The 21,748-nt window shown below is 44.8% G+C and overlaps 1 protein-coding gene across 1 annotated transcript in view; it reads right to left on the reverse strand.

The window, feature by feature from the left end:
* Positions 1 to 21,748, reverse strand: part of ATP9A (ATPase phospholipid transporting 9A) — a 510,313-nt gene that overhangs the window by 90,966 nt on the left and 397,599 nt on the right. The window contains exon 24 of the mRNA XM_078652049.1: positions 13,301 to 13,365. Coding sequence (XP_078508175.1) covers positions 13,301 to 13,365 — 65 coding nt within the window. The remainder of the gene's footprint in view (positions 1 to 13,300; positions 13,366 to 21,748) is intronic.

Below are 21,748 nucleotides of genomic sequence, written 5' to 3' on the forward strand. Positions count from 1 at the left end.
CCCCACGTATCAAAACCATTTCATAATAACAAAATGTTCTTTATGTAATACAGGGGTAAAAAATATTTAAAAGGTAGGATAAACAAACATATTCCAATATAAACATAGCTTTAACATTGTGGACAATTCAATAAAGTGTGTTGTGAGTCAAACATATGTAAAACATGGATACAAGGAGGAGAGATAAAAAGAAGAGAGACACAAAAAACATATACAACAATATACTTCTTTATAGTTTGTGAACCAATCCATAAAGGAAATCAGACAACAGGTATATGATTGGTGCAACCTTCCTTATCAATTACGCCTGCGTGTTGAATGGATTTAGTTAATGCAATGCGTCGGCGTGTTTGGGCGGTGTTCTTGTGAATAGCAACCACCTTTTTCAAGACAGAATTTTTCTATGTCTCTCTTTAAAAACCTTTTTCAATGAGACTGATCAAACTCATAGAGATGTCTTTAAAAAGTAGAATCCTTATGGGTAAGTGAATCCTTCGCTGGGCCTCATAGGTCCATCCCCATGATGTAGGGGTTCAATTACATATATTCTTTTGTTTGAAATAGATATTTGGAGATAGCCGTTTAGAATTTGGAGTGTCAGCTCTATTGCCAGTCAGAAGTGTATTAAGATCACTTCACTAAAGGGACCATTGGTCTCCCAGTAGTTTCAGTTTCTGTTCCCCAATGATCTGCCTCTCTCCTAACCCGACACACTTCTGCTCTGCAGCGTTTCAAAGAATTTGTGTGGTTGATTGGGGACCTGTGCTTGTGAGATATTGGTGGGCTTGGAATGCCATGCAGAAAGGCTGCTGTGCCCGGCCTTCTTTCAGTCTTTCAACCCTTCAACCCCCGTGTGCCCCCTCTCCAACAACTTCTGTTGCAATCAAACAAAATGCTGTTGCAATCAAGCAGCAGCACTGCCAGACAAGAGCAAGGATCCTCTTGCTGCAGTAGACGCCCAAGCGCCAAGCACTCCATTTCGCGCAACTCTTCCAGAGCCACCATGTTTATTGTTAGCAACCTCGATCAGACATCTGGGACCCGTGAGTCCTCTACAGGTATGGGTGTGCAGTGGTGGTGAATCTACTTGGTGCTGCGGTGCGACACTCCCGGGCTTTTCCGTACCATTCTGAGCCGGGAGGCGAACCCTGGCTTCCTCTTCTGGATTCTTGACTTTGGTGACTTTTGTGCAGCCCGCCATTTTTGGAGATGGTCTCCATCTATACCCACGACCCGGACCCGCCATTTTGTTTGACCTTTATTCCGTTCTTTATTCCCTCCCCACTCCTCCCGATGACCCTCGATCGTTTTTCTCTTTTTGCTGGACTGCCTTAAATATATATAAATGTATGAATGTATTATATAATTGTCCAAGCCTAATCGCTGTTAAAATGTAATCCTGTGTGAATTTAGTATTTGTATATATAGAACTCTAACCACAAGTATATGTAGTAGACCTTTGTACTTACTACCACTCCTATGTGATTTTAGAGTGTATCTGTTTGTATCTTTCCTTGAGTGACTTTACAACTTGTACATGTGAATTTTTTTCCTTGTTTATATCTCTCCTTTGAGTGACTTTACACCTTGTACATTTGCAATTTTTTCTCTGTTTGTATCTCTTATGTAACTCATGTAATCCAAAGTCCTTATATATCGCAACTGGATCTTTTGTAAAGCACTCTGACACCTTTGGGTAATGTTCGCGCTATATAAAATCGCATTAAATAAATAAAAATAAAATAAAATAAATAAAAAACAATGGATAATACAGGCCAGGGATTCTATAGCAGGGGTGAACTGGAGAGGGGAGAGCGGGCAGCCCTGCCAGGCACCACGGCAGATCGGAAAAGAGGCCCAAAGTGTCCACCCACCATTCAATCAATCAATCAACCAGGGAATTGCAAGCGCGCTACTCAACCGTGAGTGTCTCAAGGTGCTGAGGGGGACTCCGGACCCTGTACCAAGAAGGGAAGAAAAATGTCTACTAATGCTTGCAGTAGCTCCCAAGGTGGAGTTGCTGTCTTTGTTGGACATTCCTTAGTTTTTGACTCTCCGTTGATCAATCAAATCGGGCTCATCCCTTGATCCTCTTCCCCTGACGAAACTTAATCTCTTGTACCAGGACCAACTTCAGATAGTGGTCAGGTTGTTCAACTCCTCACTGCAAGAGTAATGTATTTTGCAGGCATGGAAACATGCCATGGTTCTGCTACTTTTTTTTAAAAACGTAACCTTGATCCACTAATTGGGCTAATTTTAAACCGATTGCTATGCTGCCCATCTGTTCCAAAATATTTCAGAAGCATGTGAATTCACCGTTCTTCACCTTTATGGAAGCTCAAACCTTTCTCCACTCTTCGCAGTCAAGCTTTAGTGCAGGACACAGTACCAAATCTGCCCTCCTAGGAATCACGGAACACCTGAGATGACTCCTGGATGAGAGCGGCACATCCGCACAGATTTTATTAGTTCTCAGCGCAGCTTTCAATGCTGTGTCCCATTCAACCCTCTGGAAAGGCTGATAACACTGGGTCTCCAGGGAACAACCGTAGCCCTTGATGACCTATTTCCTGAAAAACTGATCATTCCAGGTTTTCTCAGCCAGTACTAGATCAGAGCTGTGTGCTCTTATGTCTAATGTTCCCCAAGACTCAGGCCTAAACACAATACTTTTCAACATATATGTATGCCCTCGCCCGGAAGTTGTAGAAAGCCATGGATTAACCCTGTTCTTGTATGCAGAGGACTCAAAAATCATCTTTTCCCTGTTCTCTTCGCAGGGACACAGAACCGTAGCCATTAAAGTGTGCTTGAGCAGGTTTTCTACCTGGATGAGTAACAATGCTCTCAATCTTAACAGAGAGAAAACTGAGATTATGATCTTGGGCAAGAACCCTCAACTTTGGAGCTCTCAGCACAGGCCGTAGGCTCTCGGGAACCGTCTGGAACTGACTCCAAAGGTAAAGAATCTTGACCTGTGGATGTACGAGAGTATGAGTGAAGCCGCAGGTGGCCAAGGTGGCCTCAACGTGCTTTGAAGTGCTGAAGTGGGAAAAAACTATCATTAGCTTGATTCCACCGTCAGCCCCAAAAACATTTGATCCAAGCACTAATTCTTTAAAAAACTGACTATGGGAACATCTTATATCTGGGAGCAGATAAGGCAGTGATTTGGTGCCTAGAAGTAGTTCTAAATGCTGTGGCCAGGGTCCTCTATGGCTTTCTGGGCATCTGTGTCAAATCTTCTACAAAAGCTCCACTGGCTGGCTGTAGATAAACAGTGTGAAGCCTTGTGTTACATGTACAACACCAGATCCAGGATAGTCCCATGCTACATTCAAGATCTGGAGGTGCTTTACCAGCCTGCTCACATGCTTCAATCACTCAAAAGGAATAAGGTACCTTCATTTTTGTATCCCTTGCTTCCAAAAACTTCCAGTACCACATGGCAACCTCCTTACTTTTAGGTCTCACATTCTGTAGTTCCCAGGCCCCCCTGTCTCCTGTATAGCACTTGCAAACCAAGAAGACAGCTGCAGATATTTAAACCTTGATAGAGAGCCACCAGTCTACGTGCAATAGCCTGATCCAATTCCAGGGCAAGGGAGTGGGGAATTGGCTAACGATTAGTAAATGAAGTGCCTGTTCCTGGGAGGGGGGGGGGGGCTGGGGCTAATGGTCATAGAGATTCCTGTAGTAGTCCATGAACACCTGCATTATGTAAGAGTGGTGACTTTAGGGTGACCTCTGGCATCCAAAATATGCGCATCACTCCAGAAGCAACCTCCCAGATTGCCAGCCAGCAAAGCAGCTTCCCTGATTCATCATCAAATTCATAAATCCTAAGAGTCAAGGCCCTCTAGCACTGCCGGGCCTCCTCTGTTGAGAGCTGTCACACCGTCACCCTGACAGCCACTAAACCCCACTCAAGGTCTGGGGTGTAGTCCAATTGACTCTGGAGGTGAAGTGAGAGGATCTGCGCGCTGTAATTTAGGTGAGCTTCTCTTTGCCACAGATCAACATCCTAGCATGGCCACGGATTGTTGGCTTGCTGGCCGCCTTGACAGTGCAGGTCGACTGGACTGTGCCCTTATTTCCTTCAAATAGGTTTGTACCTCAGACTTCACATGGGCTTAGCAGTATCTGGTCGTCATTTACCATGCATTAAGGCACCACATGGGATGAAGTCCTGATACTGGAGATCCCAGATACACCATCAATGGGGTGTGGTCTGAGATGCCCTGCTGCATGAGCACGGCATAGGTTAGCTAAAGGATGTTTGTGGCAGGCATCCAAACAAGGTAAATACGGGACACACTTGCATGCCATTAATGTTCCTGGACATTATCTCAAGTGGTGCCATGGGAATCACAGACCAAGCTATGGAAGGCTGGGGCCAGGAGATGAGTCGCAGGTCCAACACTCCAGACATGGAGCAGAGTGCACAGGACTCCAAAGATCAGAAGTAGTTGAGTGTAGTCATGGTGTTATGCCAGGAAAATACAAACACAAAGAACATTCCCTCCCCTGCACCCCATACTTCCAACCCTGAAGCATCTCTCACCCTAAAACAGAATATGAAACAACCTGCATGATAACCTCTACATATGAAGGATTCTAAGCCGGTGAGTAAAGCAAAAATGACCATTGATCTATTTTACCAATATTAGGATCTGACACCTGCTCAGTAAACAACAATTTCTCCTACAGGTACCTTGACCCACCAAGGTATCTTACAAGCAGATTAATTTGGAGAGCAGGGATAGCCAGTCATAGAAGCTCCCTTGAAGTCCCTACTGTAGTTATCTGCCATTAGTTTGAAGGCCTCAGGTTTGGAACTCACAGTGGTCAAATCAACTTTTCATTCATTTAAACGTTCATAAAATAAGTACTACGAAGTTGCAAAGGGCAGGACATTTTGGTTGCATGGATGGATGTGTGTCTGTGTATTTATATCTTTCTGTTATCCCCTTTTATATCGTACTTTTCAAATTAAGAGCACAATAAACAGACTATTCACTGTTTGGATTTACTAAAATATTATCCTCCACTTCAACACCTTCATCCTCTTTTTCCTACACTTGCATGGCGAGATACAAATACTGAACCAAAAAGAAACGTAGAAGTGAATAGAATAGCAAAAGAGGGTATGAAAGGCCTAGCAAAAAAAACTGTGAGATATAACTGGACCTCAACATTTTTCCACAGGAATACATTTTGGTCAATAAAAAATAAATAAAACAACAAAAAATGGAACCTGATAACTGACAAATTCCTAGTGACCCCTTAACATTCAGAAAACGCCAGACTCTAAAGCAACGGTGAGATGCATAATCTGTCCCCAGTAAAAACAAAGTACTGTGCACAGCACAAGCATGACCACATCTCTGGGGAATTAGTGCCAAAACCTTGTTTGATAGAAATACCTCTATCAGAATATGAAGCAGGCATTGTTGCCTGTGTGAGTCACTCCACTCATAGTTTTCTTTCCCTCTGCTCCCAGCTCCGTGAAGACTTTCTTTTCTTCAGCTGTGACAGGCCCAAGCTTCTCCCATGTCCCCAGAACTACAACGCGCAGGTGCTAGGTCATTTGAAGGCACAGATCTGCTGGTCCCCATCTTGTGATCCTTTGGAAGGCCTAGTATCACTTATTTTGGTGCCAGGGTGACTTATAAGGTATCGAGTGGATGCTGGCATCAATTCCTGGTGCTTTTTCTATGCCCCAATGAGGCATGTGGAAAGGAACCAAGAGAAAACAAACTGCACTGATAATACATTGCATAATGTGTGATCTTATTAATAAAGGCACTAGCTTGCAGGGAAAAATGGAAGAAGGCGGGGCATCTGCAGGAAGAAATAGTATCCAGCAGAAATACTGTTACCAAAGGAAAGTAACTTTTTCTTTCAAAGGATACATCTTCGCAAAGATTCCTCACCTTATGAATGAGTCATAATCACCAAACCTCCTGGAGAAGGCCCACCCTGGTGAAGTGGACAAGAGTATAGCGCTCAGTACTGAGTATGTTCAGCATGACCTGACAAGAGTCTATGATCTGCTCAGGGTCCGCAGGTGGAGCCTGAAACTCTGGTGTGATCTTTTAAGTACTGGAACCAGTTCTAATGAAGAGGAAGAGACTGTCATTGGGAATAGAGTCTTGTCTCCAAATGTTCCCAGAAACTGAATGTTTCCTCCAAAAGAGGACTTCTCATTACTGTGACACTTTAAGTCTTTTTTATAGCAATATCTCTTGGAAGACTGGTATATCTGAAGGACCACTTTGGGTGCTCTTAAAGGGCTTGTCCAAAAACTACGTGGCTTCCAATTTTCTGATGGCTTTCAGGTGCATCTTCATGCAGGAATTACAGGCTAATGGGCCATGGTCAGAGTTAAGACACCACATGCTGACATCATGCAGATCTGACAAAGATGTATTTTAACTTCACCTGTGATAGAGTTTAAACCCTGAAACCTTACTTGAAGAGATTTGAACTAATAGCAAAATAACATAATAATTTTGTCCATGAAGCACCTAGAGTGCTTTAGACCCATGATGGGGCATGGATTAACAAGAATTGATGCCAGTGTGTCAGTCGGCACCTTATATGTCTTGGTGTCATCACTCACGTTTGTGCAAAGTGGCTGCTGAAACTGTGTGGGCCACTTGGTGGTGCTGGAGAGTTATTGCTGGAGTAAATGTTTCAGGATCCTGTCTGGTGCATGGGGGATATTCATGAGGTGAGCAATCAGTTCGAAGAAGTATCCATCAGAAGAACAAGTTACTTACCTTCGGTAACGCCTTATCTGGTAGAAAGTCTATCTAGTGCAGTTTCCTTACCTTTGAATATTCCTAGGCGACAGATTGGATCCGGAAGATTTTTGGGCAGTACCCCTGTGCACCGGTAGGTGGCATCATTTGACTAAGCGTTGGTGGCATTCTTGCTGGAAGTGAGGTGCACTGTACCTACATAGGTGCCACCTTGGCACGCTAATGTTAGTTCTTTCCTTTCTGCACCAGATAGCGCTGATCTGAATTGAGTTACTAATCAGTCATCTTTGACTGGCCTTTTTCAACTTTTTGTCGAACTTTTTTCTGAGAATGAATTTCCTGGTGTGAGGATGTCACCCAAGGATCCGGCTGATTCCACCTGGGGCCTGTCACATGAGCGCGGAGCCTCAATGAAAATTGACCTGTGCTGTGGAAAAGATTAAGGCCTTGAAAAGTGTAATCCCTTATACCTGAACCGGTTTGCAGAGCAGGGAGGATAGGAGGGTCAGTAAGGAATCTACTGCTAGATTAAGTCTATCAGATAAGGCATTCCCATAAATTATTCATTTGATGGAGACTTGTAGCCACAGATTCCTTACCTTTGAATAGATACAAAAAGCAATACCTCCCCGGAGGTAGGTCTGCGAATCTGATTTAACCTAAAAGTCGTGTAGGACCGAACGAACGTATATACAGTAAAGTTCTGTTAACATATGAAGTTATGACTAAGTTGCTGCTTGACAGATATCCAGCAGAGGAACACTGCAGCCTAATGTAGTGGTCGCAGCCCTGGCTCTGGTAGAGTGATCCTAAAAAGCCCTCAAGGGGCTGTTTCTAGGCCAATGCAAAGCAGATCTTAATGCACATGACAATCCACCATGAGATGTTTCTTTTCTGTACAACTTTCCCATTCTTTGCTGCCGCAAAACCCACGAAAAATTGCTCATCTACCCAGAATTCTCTTGTGCAGTCAAGTTAGAATGACAACACTATTTTTGGATCCAAGCAGTGGAGTCAATCCTCTTCTTTGGAGGGATGAGGTGGAACAAAAAAAGGTAGGCAGGATGATGTTCTGGCCTATATGGAAGGAGTAACAATCTTTGGAAGGAAGGAGGCACATATCCAGAGCATCAGTTTGTATAAGTTTGTAAAAGTTGGTATAAAGAGAGTGCACCAAGAGCACTTGTAGTTCGCTGACCCTCCTGGCCACTAAAAAGGCAGTTTTAATGGTCAGCAGCCTAAGAGATCAAATTATGTAAAGGCTCCAATGGTGCACACATGAGAAAGGTAAGGACCAGGTTGAGGTCCCACTGAGGAATGATAAAAAGCTTAGGTGGCAACATATGTTGCAGGCCTTTAAGGAACCTAGCCACAACAGCTGACTTAAAAAGAGATGGTTGGTCCGTCAACCCCAAAAACCTTGAGGTGGCAGACAGGTAACCCTTAACTGTGTCCAAAGCAGAGCCCTGCTTGGCCAAAGACATTGCAAACAAAAGAACTTGTAAGAAAGGTGCAGATAAGGGGGGGTCGATATTGTGGGAGGCACACCATGATACAAATTTTTCCTGCCTGCAGGTGTATATCATCTTGGTGGAGAGAAGCCTGGCTGCCAGAATAACATCACAGACTTCAGGAGAAAGGCTGAAAGCTGTCAATGGTTGCTGCTCAATGTCCATGCATGGAGGTGGAGGGTGCACCGGTTCAGGGGCAGAAATCTTTCCTGTTGCTGCGACGGAAGATCCTCCCATAGAGGATTGATGGTCATGCTCAACAGCTCGGGATACCAGACTCTTCGTGCCCAATTGGCAACCACAAGAATGACTTGGGTTCAGTTGTTCTTGATGTTCTTGAGAACTCTGGGCAGGAGTGGTATTGGCAGAAGGGCATACTGGAGGCCAAAGCAACACTTGAGACAAAAAGTATCTCCGAGTAAGAATGGCTCAGGAAACTCCAGTGCACAGACCAGCTGACATTGCGCCTTCTCAACGGAGTCAAACAGATCTAACCAAGGCTCTCCCCAGTGCTGAGAGATACCTTGGACCACCTCCGGGTGAAGATGCAATTCGTGATCCACTAAGCATCTTCAGCTGAGTTTGTCTGCCCTGGGAGCCCTGACGTTCCAGCCACATCCAGAGGCACAGAGCCTCTTGAGACAGGGTCCATGACACCACCCCTGCCCTGTTTGTTGCAGTACGACAAGGCAGTGGTGTTTTCCATGAATACCTGCACTAGCCACCCTTGATCGAAGGAAGAAAGGCTTTTAATGCCAAGCTGTTCATGCAAAACTAAAAAAGGTTTATGTAAAGCTTGGACTCAGCCAGAAACCAGAGTCCTCTGATCCAGGGAAGAAGAAACTTATGCGAGCGTGACCATTTTGAATATCTCCTTCAAGAGATTGTTTGAGAAGGTGCAAATCTAGGATAGGACGAAGTCTTCTGCCCTTCTTTAGCACAAGAAAGGAACGGGAATAGCAACCTCTCTGTAGCTCCCTTGGTCAAGAGAACCTGCACTTCTTGATGCAGCAAGGAGAGATGGTCCTCAGACAGACGATCGTAAGTCAGTGAGATGGGTGAAGGGGATGTCACAAAGGGGAGGCAGTAGACCCCTTGGATTAATTCTAGTACCCAATGGTCTGATGTTACAGACTGCTACCGAAGTAGGTGATGGCACATCCTGCCTCCCACAGGGTGCCGATGATGGTCTGAGGGCAGACTAAAGGGGCTTGGAGGCAGGAGCTGCCAGGGGTGAGGCGGGTGTACTAACTTGACTGCTGGTCACCTGGCCCACATGGTCTGTGGGACCCGCGCCCTCAGTCAAGAAAAGTCTTGGAAGCTAGCTGGCCGTGGTGGCTGGGAGGGTATTGGTGCAGTTGGAGACCTCTTCTATAGCCACGAAGGGAGCGGAAGGCGGATTGGGGTTGACGAGGGGCCCAAGGACCTTGCCGTTAGCTCTGCTGTCCATGAAGAGCTCCATTGCTGAATCCGCATTGTCTCCAAATGAGAGAGAGCATTAAAGGACATGTTCATGAGGAAAGCCTGGACATCGCCTGTAAAAACAGATGTTCTCAGCCAGGCGTGGTGCGGTAAGGCTACCAACGATGAAGTTGCTCTACCTAGTGAGTTGGTCATGTCAACTCTACATCTGATGGAGCACTTTGCCGCATCTCCGGTGCCACTGGCAGCACTTACGCAACTGAGTTACATAGTGTAGGGGCATAATGGCCCAATAGACACACAGTGTTCACAGACCGCAGTGCCAGGCTGGTGGAAGAGAACATTTTCTTACCAAAGGTGTCCAGCCTCTCGGATTGCCTGTCCGGTGGAGTGGTAGGGAATGTGCCAAGGTGAATACAGGATGAGGAGGCTTGGACCACCAAGCTCTCTGGGGTGAGGTGCTGGGTAAGGAAACTGGGATCCCACGGAGTGGGGAAATGGTGGCAGTCCTATTTACAGAAGCCCCTGTACAGGGATTCCACAAAGCTACAATTAGGACATCCATAAGAGCTTCATTAAATGGAAGTAAGGGTTCTGAAGGGGTAAGTCCCAGCTGGAACACCTCTGTCAAAATGTTAGTCTCGACTGCCACGGAGGACAGGTTAAAATCCAGGACCTGCACACCACCATATTGAAAGAGGCTCCCTCCTCCATAGCCACAGCAGGAGAGGAAACCAGGCCAGTGCCAAGTGAGATGTTCAATGCACAGGCCTCATCCAGTTCCTCATATCAGTTGTCCTTCTTAACTGGGCCTTCTCCATAAGGGTTCATAGACCCCTCCCAAACAACTTCCTCTCCTGGCCTATCCATTAAATAAGGCACTGCGTCCACTCAAGGGAGGATGTCCTTGGTCGGTGCCGGATGCTGTCCATTGCTCCAAGTCAGATTCAGTTATGTCGATGGGGATCTCGCCGCCTAGGAGCATCGGCGACTTTAGCACTGGAGCAGGCACCAAAGAAAGTCTCAGTCTCAGTGGGTGCTTTGCTCCGGAACCAGCGAGTGATCCTTGCAGCCCGACTGGCGTTGAGGGGTCAACCTGCCGGCGTGCATCCAGTGGGGGCCCCTCCCGTGCCTGTCAGGCCTAAAGGTAGGTCAGAGGGGCTGGGCTGCCCAAGAATTCAGCTCATAGCCTTATAAAATTCCTTTGCCTGGGCGGAGGTCGCTCCAGCAAAATCGGGGAAGTACATGGCGGACCCAAGTTCAGGCCCCAACAACTCACAGTGCCTGGAGTGCCGATATTACCTTGTACCCTCGGTTTACTGAGATGGATGCGAGAGAGTCGACAAATGTTTGGGCTTTTTACCTCTTGTGATTCCAGGATTTCCCCGATGACTTTGAATGTGAGGAGGAACATTAGGAGGGGCTCCGCGACCGATCCTGTGACCTCCCGCGCACATGGGACTTTGAATGCCATGGTGTCTTCTGATGTCGGGTGACGAGGATCTTGAGGGATCGTATGCTCTGTACCTCTGGGTGCATGGCGTGGCAGTCCTTTGATGTCTTGGAGTTGTGTCCCGCTGCAGGCAGGGTCAGACTGGCCGTAGCAGGCATTGGGCGTTTCCCAGTGATGCTGGAAGGGTGGGGGCCAGTGTTACAGTGGTGGGGGACGGTTTTGCAGCAGTGCTGCAATATTGGCCCCCTAGTTACAACAACAGCAGTGCTTCATACTTGTCCCCTCCCCATCCTCAGGGGCTGGTCCAAAAACATTGCCAAGGCTGCTTTGGGTTCCTAGTCCGGCCCTGGCTGCAGGCACCCCAAACACACCAAGTGGGGGTCTGTCCCCGACATTTGCCTGTGAAAGGCCCCACATGGTTTGTAATTAGCCAGATTCTGGGGTGACATCCTCAAACCAAGAGAAAAAAGGGGTAGCTCAGTCCAGAACAGTGTTATCTGACGTGGAAAGAAAAGAACTGACATCAGCGCACTGAGGAGGCACCTTCATAGGTGGCGTGGACGACACAAGCCGAATGCCACCGACCAGCACACAGGGATACTGCTAAAAAATCTTCCAGATCCAGTCCGATGCCTGGGAATATTCAAAGGTAAGGAATCTGTGGCTAGATGTCACTATCAGATCATGTTCACACTGTAAAAAAAAAAAAGTGTGTATTTTCAGAAAGAAACACAAGGATTACCTGGATGTAATAGAATCTATTCTAATATTTAAAACGGATATCTGAGTCATAATTCAGGTCGACTTTGGAAAGCTTATTGTGATTTGATTTCGATGGTCCCAAGGAACACGGACTGCTGTGTTTTTGTCAGATTTGTCTATAAGTATTTCAACATCTACATTGATAGATAATTTTTGACATTATGAGACTGTCTGAAGTTTTTGTAACATTTTCTTTCTGATCTTTGTATGGGTTCTTTAAATTACCTGTTAACTCTACTGTATGTACCTAGAGAGTATGTTGTCTATGACCTGTGATTTCATTTCAACCTAACCGTTTCATGTAAAATCAGAGTCATAAAGTAACCATAGAGAATTTACAGGGAACGGACAGGGTGAAATTCTAAAAAAACATGAAAGATAGAAATGAACACTAAAATATGTAGATTTTAAAAAATGATAAGTCAAATCAAATTGTGCATGTAGTAAATGTTTAGAAAATTCTGCAACTTTTTTTTATTTTCTAGCACGCTTGAATAAATCCCAAAACTGGCAACTTGGTCATCAGGATTAAAGGACAACTCATAATGTAGGCCTCAGTGGAAAGGTTAGCTGGAGGAGGTCCCCTCTCTTACTGTGGATGTCTGCAAACTGCTAGGTGGGGCCGTCCTACATCCACACACCCAGCACATCTGCAAATGGGCCCTAAATTATCTCCAAGTGGTAAAAATTAACAAGACCATGGTTTTGTTACCCAGAAGAAAATATCAATCATTGTTTTCAGAAATTGCAAGATATTTTAGTTGTTCTAAAGCAGCGTCTGCATGTACAACTGTAAAAACACACACAACGCATCAGGATGCATCCTACTACATGAAATCATAAACATTCTACCTCACTAACCAGGTGGCTGAATTTTCTCCTACTTTCCGCTACTTGCGAGACATGAAGCACCCCCGCCCTCACAAACACCAGTGAGGGTGGGGACAGTTTATCTTACTTTTAAATAATATTCACATTCACATTCATATTCACATTAAGCTGGCCAACTATAAAACATAGCAACTTGTTCATAACTTCAACCTCATCTGTTTCAGAGCATACATTCTTCTTTGTTATGCATAATCCTATTTTAATTTCTCAATTGCAGGTTTGATCCTGCCCTCAGGACATTAAACTTATTTTTTCCTACAATTTGTTACTATTTGCTTTGTCATTTCCACTAGGCATCAATTAATGTGGTCTGTGTGCTAATTTTAGCTTTATACCGTTTCTAAACACAATTTCTTCCTTGCTACAGTAGATGCTAGATTTTGCAGTTCTAATTGTATTCACATGTATACATTACTTTTAACATTGATCTTCTACACACATTTCCAGTAGTAAGCTGCTTATGTGATTGTAGTAAATATTTAATCACTTACCCAATAATGAGGAAACCTTGGTACAGTGGAACTGAAGCAAAATAAAATACAGAAGAAAATACAGCCTAGAGAGAAAGAAAATTCATACACATTATTTGTATATTCAGAATTTTACAACAAAAATTAGGTATTATCTGGCAAAATGAAACCAGGATACCACTAATAATCTATTCCTATAAACTTGATATTTAGAAAACTTGGACATTTGATTTCCTAAAGAAACAATATTATAATAAAGAACAAGCAAACTTGTGTGATTTCATTTTGCAAAATTAGCAATTGTCACTTTCTAAAATTTTGGAACAGAGGCCTACTCTACTGAATACAAAACATGTAATTTATCATAATTAAACTGTATTTGAAATTCTTACCTTCTAATATTTTGACTCTAATAATCATGATGGAAAAACACATTAAGAACTTGACACAGTGATGGTTCTCCACTCACAAGTGTATTTCCTCAAGTTAATCATTCCATTAAAATTTCTTTATTGCAGATCCTGTTTGGTTTATTGCGGTAGGTGCCTTTTTAACAGAAGCAAAAGTTTCAATCTAATCTTGTCTCATAGCTTTACCATCCTTATCAGAGGCATGGTCACACTATATTGCTGTATGGAAATGTCATGGCTTTCAAGGAAGTATCTTGATGTGAACATTGTCTTACCATATAATAAATGCTTGACTATTGGGCTCTACCCCATATGACAATATTATTCATAAACTGGCATCAAACAAGTGATATACATACTGTAACAACTGATCAGAAAATCAACCCGGTCAAACCCAATCAATTCGATTAAGGCAAATTATAGTTCATTTCACTATAGACTTGGATGGTAATTATGTAATGACATAAAGAGAACACATTCCACATACTAGCATAGAAGAATACCTATGAATAATAATAACACTATATCGAGGCTGTTGGACCTGGCCATCTTTGCAGGTTTATCTCCAAACTTTTTGCCTTTTGCCTCCTATTTTTCTTACTCTCTTTTTTAACTATACGACTCTGGGCACATTACCACTGCTAATCAGTGCTAAAGTGCATATGCTCTGTGTATAAATTGTGATTCTGATTGGTTCTCCATGATTGGCATATTTGATTTACTGTCAAGTCACTAGCAAAGTGCACTATGGGTGCCCAGGGCCTTTAAATCAAATGCTACTAGTGGGACGGTAGTACTGGTAGTGCTACCCACATGAGTAGCCCTGTAAACGTGTCTCAGGCCTGCCACTGTAGTGTCTGTGAGAGCAGTTGTAACCTGCCATGTCGACCTGGCAAGTACATTCACTTGCTAGGTTTTAACATTCCCTTTTACTACATGAAAGGCACCTCCAAACACCTACGACGACCACAATGCATCCAAAACGCCTCTGCCCGACTGATCGTCAACGTCCCCCGCCGCAGCCACATCACCGCCCACCTGAGAGACCTATACTGGCTCCGCGTCGACAAGAGGATCATCTTCAAGCTCCTCATCCACGGGCACAAATCAATCCACAACGCCGGACCAGCCTACCTGAACAGCAGGCTCAGCTTCTACACCCCCACCCGCCCGCTCCGGCAGCCTCGCCCTCGCCGCTGGCCCCCGCATCCAAAGAACGACCTCCGGCGGCAGATCCTTCTCCCACCTCGCCTCCAAAACTTGGAACACCCTCCCTACCCACATGCGGCAGACCCAATACCTAATCACCTTCAGAAGACTCCTCAAAACCTGGTTCTTCGAGCAGTAGCAGCACTCCCCCCCCCCCTCCCCCACTCAGCGCCTTGAGACCCTCACGGGTTAGTAGCGCGCTCTACAAGTACTCTGATTGATTGATTGATCTAAGGTAGGCCCAAGGTAGCATTCACTCTACACAGTCAAACAAAGGGAGCTGAGGTGGGTCCTGCATATCCTGCATATCCTGATGAACCATCACCAGGCTGACGGGTCTTCCTGAGCTAGTGTGGTGGATAGAGGTGCCAAATAGAGCTAAATAGGGCTGTGCCTGTCCTCTCACAAAGCTGTTGCCACTCCCTTGTGTATCTGGAGCCAAGGCTGGGCAAAGCAAGAACTTGTAAACAACAAAGACTTTATTTTGAAGTAGGCCCACTTAAAGGGCCAAAAGGGGTATTAGTATTTGACCTAAAACCCCAGACTTGAAGAACACATCTGGACTAAGAGGACCCTGCCAATAAGAGGAACTAAAAGCGGTCAAGAGAAATATTGCCCCTTTGCTCTGTGTTGCTTTGCTGGGTTGGCCTGCAATTGCTGCTTCTGTCTGTGGGCAGTGGAAAGGACTGCAGGTTTACTTTGCTGTATCCTGCTTAAAAATTCTCCAAGGGCTTGAAGTAGAGGTTGCCTCCTGTTAATATGTCTCAGGGACACAAAGACTACACCTGCATCCTCCTTGAGTTCTACTGCTGGGAGTTCTGACCTGCCTTGTGGAGCCAGTTCCAGTTCTTGGCCCTTGGAGGTTGTTCCTGCGGCAAAAAGCATCAAGAAACCATCAAAATGGATGCATCACCCTTTCAGTGCCTGTTTTTCTGATACAGCATGGCAGTGTGAGAAGAATTTTCACACACCTCCGCTGTGCGGTCGAGAAAATCGACGCAGCACCTGCCCATGGCCGAAGAAACTGCCACAACCTGAGTTCAGCGCACTGGTCGCTGAGATTCGAGATTAAACCACTGACTCCAACGCAGGCCCCACTGTGCAGCTGAAAGAACTGACTCATAATTGGACAACCGCGGAAGAAATCCACTCAACACCTGATTGGTGCAGACTTCCAGCGAGTCCATATTTCCATGCATCGCATCTGTGAGCGACTATTTTCAGACGCATCGCCCGCAGACCAGAACCATGTCGGTTTTCGGTGCTTTGCTTACCACTACAGTCCAGAATCAATATGCTATTGCACTTTATTTCCTGCATGCAGCAAAACTGATGCATAGCCTCACAAAGGACTCAAAAACTGATGCATCGCTGTGTTTTCGTATGCTTCTTTCCTCTGCGGCTGCTCTGCCTTGTGAATTTTGAAGCATCTAAAGGCACTTTGTGTAATATCACCGCAGTTTCCTATGGACAGAATTGCTAAAACCTTGTAAAAGTGATATTTTGAGTTGTGTATGTTGGATTTTTGTAGTTTTGATCTTGATTGGTTTAAATAAAAATACTTTATTTTTCTAAACTGGTGTGGTGTCCATTTGTAGTGTCTTCACTGTGTTACTGTGTGTGTAATGTACAAATACTTTACACATTGCCTCTGAGATAAGCCTTACTGCTCGTGCCAAGCTATCAAAGGGGTGAGCAGGGATTATCTTGTTTGTGTGTAATCTCCTTATCCTGAACATAAGTAGTAGTAGCAATTCCTTTATTTAGATATAAAAACAAGTTTTCCCAAATCACATTATGTACAGTTTTATGAATAAAAAATAATTAAAACAGTAGAAAGAGTAAAATATGACCATAAGCATACTTGCTACAAAATTTCAAATTGTGGTATTACCCTCCCAGTCGTTACAAGTTCTATTAAAGTACATATTCAATCTAAACAGTGAGCAACGGGGCCTCAGCAGTTTCCATTTTATCTAAATTACAGTACGCTTGCTGAATAAATTTGGCCAATTTTATATTTAAAACAATATTATCCGAAGACAAAGCAACAATAATGGCATGCCTACAAGTCCGAACTCCCAACCTGTTCCATTCTGACCTAAGCAAACACCTGCGTTGAGAATTGAAAGAGGGACAGATACAGAGCACATGCAAAATTGTTTCTGTTGCTAACCTGCATCCTCTACATGTTGTATCCTCCTTCTTACGGCGCCAGGTGGGTAGATTTTGAAGAAAGCGCCAATCTCCCATTCTTAGGGCAATAAGGCAATGCTTTAAATTGAGTGAAAATGTCGTAGAGAGGTACATGGCAGGGGATAGCCGTTTGTAAGAGTTGACTACTGCCCAGGAATGACTGCGTTTCGTAAGAAGAGCTTTATCTGTAGCAAGGGATGTCAATCTTACACAGTTTTTAATTGTGTTTTTAAAAGCAGTCTGACTGGGGTTAAGGGCCCAGAGGTCGGCAGCTGACATTTGATGGATGTAATCGTTCAAAAGGCAGCCAAATGATCCCCCTGGATTGATCTCATTAATTTCTTTCCAGACTAGAGATTCTAGAGTACCTGGTTTAGCCTGTCTTAATTTATGGCAAAGCTTGAGATATGTGCCAACATTAGAGGCTTCGTAATTGGTTAACCCCAGCTCTAATCTAATCTGTGCAGGGGATGCGGTACTCGGCAAATGAAGTACCTTTTTGTAGATTTTAGTTGTGTGTTTATTTAAAACAGTGTTCATTTTACCTTTGAAGATCTCTATGCCATATGAAAGTGTAGGCCCGATCTTTGCTCTAAGAACTTCCGATTGAGGAAAAAAGGTTGGACCTGAAAGTTTCTTCGATAGCTTAGCCAAAGATACCACTAGAGCCGAGGCTTTGGCAGCGATCACATTACTCTGCTTTGTAAAGCAGCCCTTGGAGTCCAGATAGACACCTAAATATTTATATGATCGGCCATTTGAAAGACTTATTTTATTAATTGACCAGCCACCACCACAATAACGTTTCTTACCAAATGGAACTATCAAGGTCTTTTTCATGTTAATTTCTAATTGATTGCTGATCGTATATTGCGTTAATGAGTCAAGGAGCCTTTGTAACCCTACCCTTGTGAGGCTGAACAGGGCCAGGTCATCGGCATATAAGAGATTACATGATGCCATACCTCCTACTTTGGGCGGGTGACTGTTTACCTTATCTAAGGTACTTGACAGATCAGCTATAAATAGGTTGAAGAGAAGGGGGGCCAGCACGCATCCCTGCTTGACGCCACGTGAGGTCATGATTTTTCGCGAGAGATGCGTGCCGGACCCTAACTTCACTCGAACCCATGTATTAGAATGCAGTTGAATGATAGGGTCAGGATTTTATCTGGAATTCCCCACTGGCTCAGTTTTTCCAGAGTGCCGCCCTGGGCACCCTATCAAACGCTGCTTTAAAATCGACAAAGCAGCAAAATGCCATCCTAGATGTTAAGAGAGCTTTGTCGATGATGGTGGAAACTGCTAGTAGGTTTGTCATGGTTCCTGAATTGGCAACAAACCCTGTTTGATTCAGAGGAATCAGATTATGATCCTTTGTCCATTGCCTAAGGTCCTCCAAGATGAGCCCTGCATAATGTTTCGCCTCTATGTCCAGAAGGGCAATTCATCTATAGTTATTAGGGGCGGCTCGTGATACGGCTTTATGAATGGGGTGAATAATTGCGCCCCGCCATGAGTCCGGGATTGTCAGTGTCCTCAAAGTATAGTTGAAGAGGTTTAATAACACCATGGACCAGAAAGGAATGTCCGATTTAAATAACCTCTGTGGCAGGCCATTCGGGCCTGGTGCTCCGTCTTGTCTCCCTTTTGTCACTGCATTGACAACTCGTTCTTCGGTTAATACATATACCGAGGCGAACCCCTGTGTTGTGTCGAAAGGAGTACTCGGTAATGCGCCAGCGCCAGTGCCATATACCCTGGCTGATCTTGTACGATCGTGGTGATCTTGTGCCTGAAAGTGATCCGTTAGATATGATGCCCATTCCGCTTCCTGAATGTTCACTGAACCGGAATTGATCAGGTTCAGATTAGTGCGGTTAACAAGAGACCAGAATTTCCTTGAGTTTTTTTGCTTGCTTTCCCACACCAGTTTCACCCAGTATTGAGTTTCCTGGACCTGTTTCCCTTGGGTGACTGCCCTCCTGAATGCTTTTTGGGCTTGGTGGTATATAATAAAAAAAGCACTGTTTCCCCCGGGAATTTTGAGAGCGACCTCAAAGCGTTGTTTCTCGTTCTCTTTAATGATTTTATGACGGTAGAAGCTGCAGCCCCTACTGGTGGAGTACGGCTAGAGCCCTGCACAGTCGCTGGGTAAGAGCTGATCAGATGAAGACAGAGCTGCGACCATTTCACTGTCGGGGAGGAATCTTGATCAAAACTACCTATTATAAAATCCTTGCTTACTTTTAGAACACTCTGACTGTTGAACTAACTCCATTTGAGGAGCTTTAAATTTTCAGAGTATATTCCCTTATAGGTTACAGGAGCCGTTTTATGGAGTTCTGGATTTGTGGTGAAGGAAATGACCTGCGGCTTGTGATCGCTTTCAGACCGTGAGTGGATGCAAAAACTGTCCAGGTTAAAAAATAGTTCTGAGTTACAAATAGTAAAATCTAAGTAAGACTTTTTGCTTCCATTCGACCAGGTCCAGTTTGGAGGTGAATCGCTGGTTGACCTTCCATTCACTACCAGGTAGCCTGCGTTGTAGAATCTCGTCACGGAGAGCTCACCCAATGTGTTAGAGGCTTGGATCGGAGGTTTAGATTGAGTCATAGCCTCAATAATGTTAGTCAAGTCAGGCCCTTCCATGTCTGCTACATTCCCCTGAAATAAGTTTGTATTGAAATCCCCCGTGACAATACGGTCCGAGTTGGGGTTTTCAGTGGCAATGTCATTCATGATTTCACAAAGGCGGGCCAGATGGTCTTTTTTTGTACGGGTGCTGGGGTTAATATACACGTTTATGAGGAAGAGCAAACGCTGCCTCCTCCACGGGTTAATTTTAACCCCTAGTAACCAATCTTCTTTGAAAAGGAGTTGATTAAATACACCTTTTCAGTTATTAGAGATGTATATGGACAGACCGCCTTTGGGGTGGCCGAAGCGGCTGAGCCTGAGCGCTGATTTCCGAAATTCAATGTATCCTTCTATGGGGCGGCCCTCTAACGCCCAGGTTTCCTGTAGGGCAATTGCTGCATGATTGCACAAGAAGGCCATAGTGTCATCTTTTGAGATTTTGTTATGGAGTCCGCTAATGTTCCATGAACACAATGAGAAGGGCGACCGCCCTTGCCTGTTATCTGTTTTTAGCTGTGGATCAGCCACTGAGATGGGTTTTCCTGAGGGATTGTTTTTTACTACATGCGTTTCAGCCACAGACGGTCAATTTGAGTGTTTGGAAGACAGGATCGCTGGCAGCCACCCCCAACAATGGTTTAGTTCTACATTGTCTCCAACTTTTTCGGGAAATTTAGATTCAACGTCTGACCCGGACGCATTTTTTAAGACAGAGTAGGGTCTCACACGTTCTGTTGTTTTAATTGTTGCCAACTGACTGGGTGAAGTCGGTCTGGTTAGCAGGGAAATTGGATACCCTGGCGTAGAATAAGGGTACACTCTAATTCCCCAATTCCGCAGAGTGGACTTCTGTTCAAGAAAAGCTGCTACCCAGCTGGCCAATGAAAAAGTCGCCACAGTAACCTCAGAAGGTTGGTTGCCTCGGGGGGGGGGGGGGAGAAATTCGATGGATTCAATGTTGTTCGTGGCCAATCCTGCTAGCCCCGGGATGCCTTCCACTAGTTTTAACAGGTTGGATCTATTAAGAATGTCATGCCGCACCTTAGATTTGTATTCAGGGGCCAGTAAAATCTGATGACACGATGGGTCGTTATTGCTCGACTCCGGTGCATTTATGGACGTGATGTCGGATTTTTCGACTGCCATATCTGATTTGATTTCGTGTAACTGTTGTGTCAGTCGTTGCGAAACCCTCTTCAAAAGTGGCCTGTGGCTGGTCAGGGTTCTCGGATCGTTACAGACAGTTTTGGAATAATTTAGTCTTGACGCTGCATTTTCCTTTCCAGAAGGAGTTAGGGCCATTGATGGCCTAGGTTTTCCTGATACCATCTTGGGACCGATTTTGCTTGCCTTATCTGAACTCACCCTTGTGTTTTCTGTGGAAGCGCTGCACTCAACTGTTTCTGGGACCATAGTTTGTTTGCTTTGGTCCTGATGGCTCCTCACTGGTTCTTGGGTGAGTGTTTCTGGGGTGTCTCCGTTGGGGTTTGTCATAGGCTCTGATGCACTGGTTTTAGTAGAGGATTTTTTGTTTTCTGCTTTTATAAAGATAGGAAAAAGTTCCTGGTGGGCCACGTTGGAATTTGCCCTAAGTTTGTTTCTAGCTTTACGCTGGTGCTTACGCTCTCTCTTACTGCATGGTGGAAAAAGCCCTAGGGGAGCCTCCATTATTGGAGCGATCTGAGGTGCTGGGCTGTCTTTTCGCCCAGGCTCAGGTTGGTCTAGCCTGGTTACAGGCCCAGTTGGTGTCAGTTGGGGACCGTTTTCGACCTTCAGATTTGGTTGTGATTGAACGCACTGGGAGTGTCCATTCAGCTCCGCTGAGCCGGTGATTATTCCTGCATTTGGCGCCACCCCTTCATTTATGTTTGTATTCTGCTGAACAGGATCTTCAGTGGGTTTTTGATGTTCTTGCTGTAAGGGGGAAGGCGGTATAGTGAGGACGTTTCCTCCCCTCATCAACTTGACTTCCCTTATTGCAGTAGTTAGGCATTCTGGGAGCAGAGAAAGAGAA

This window comes from Lissotriton helveticus, chromosome 7, assembly GCF_964261635.1.
Source record: "Lissotriton helveticus chromosome 7, aLisHel1.1, whole genome shotgun sequence".
Lineage (NCBI taxonomy): Eukaryota > Metazoa > Chordata > Amphibia > Caudata > Salamandridae > Lissotriton > Lissotriton helveticus.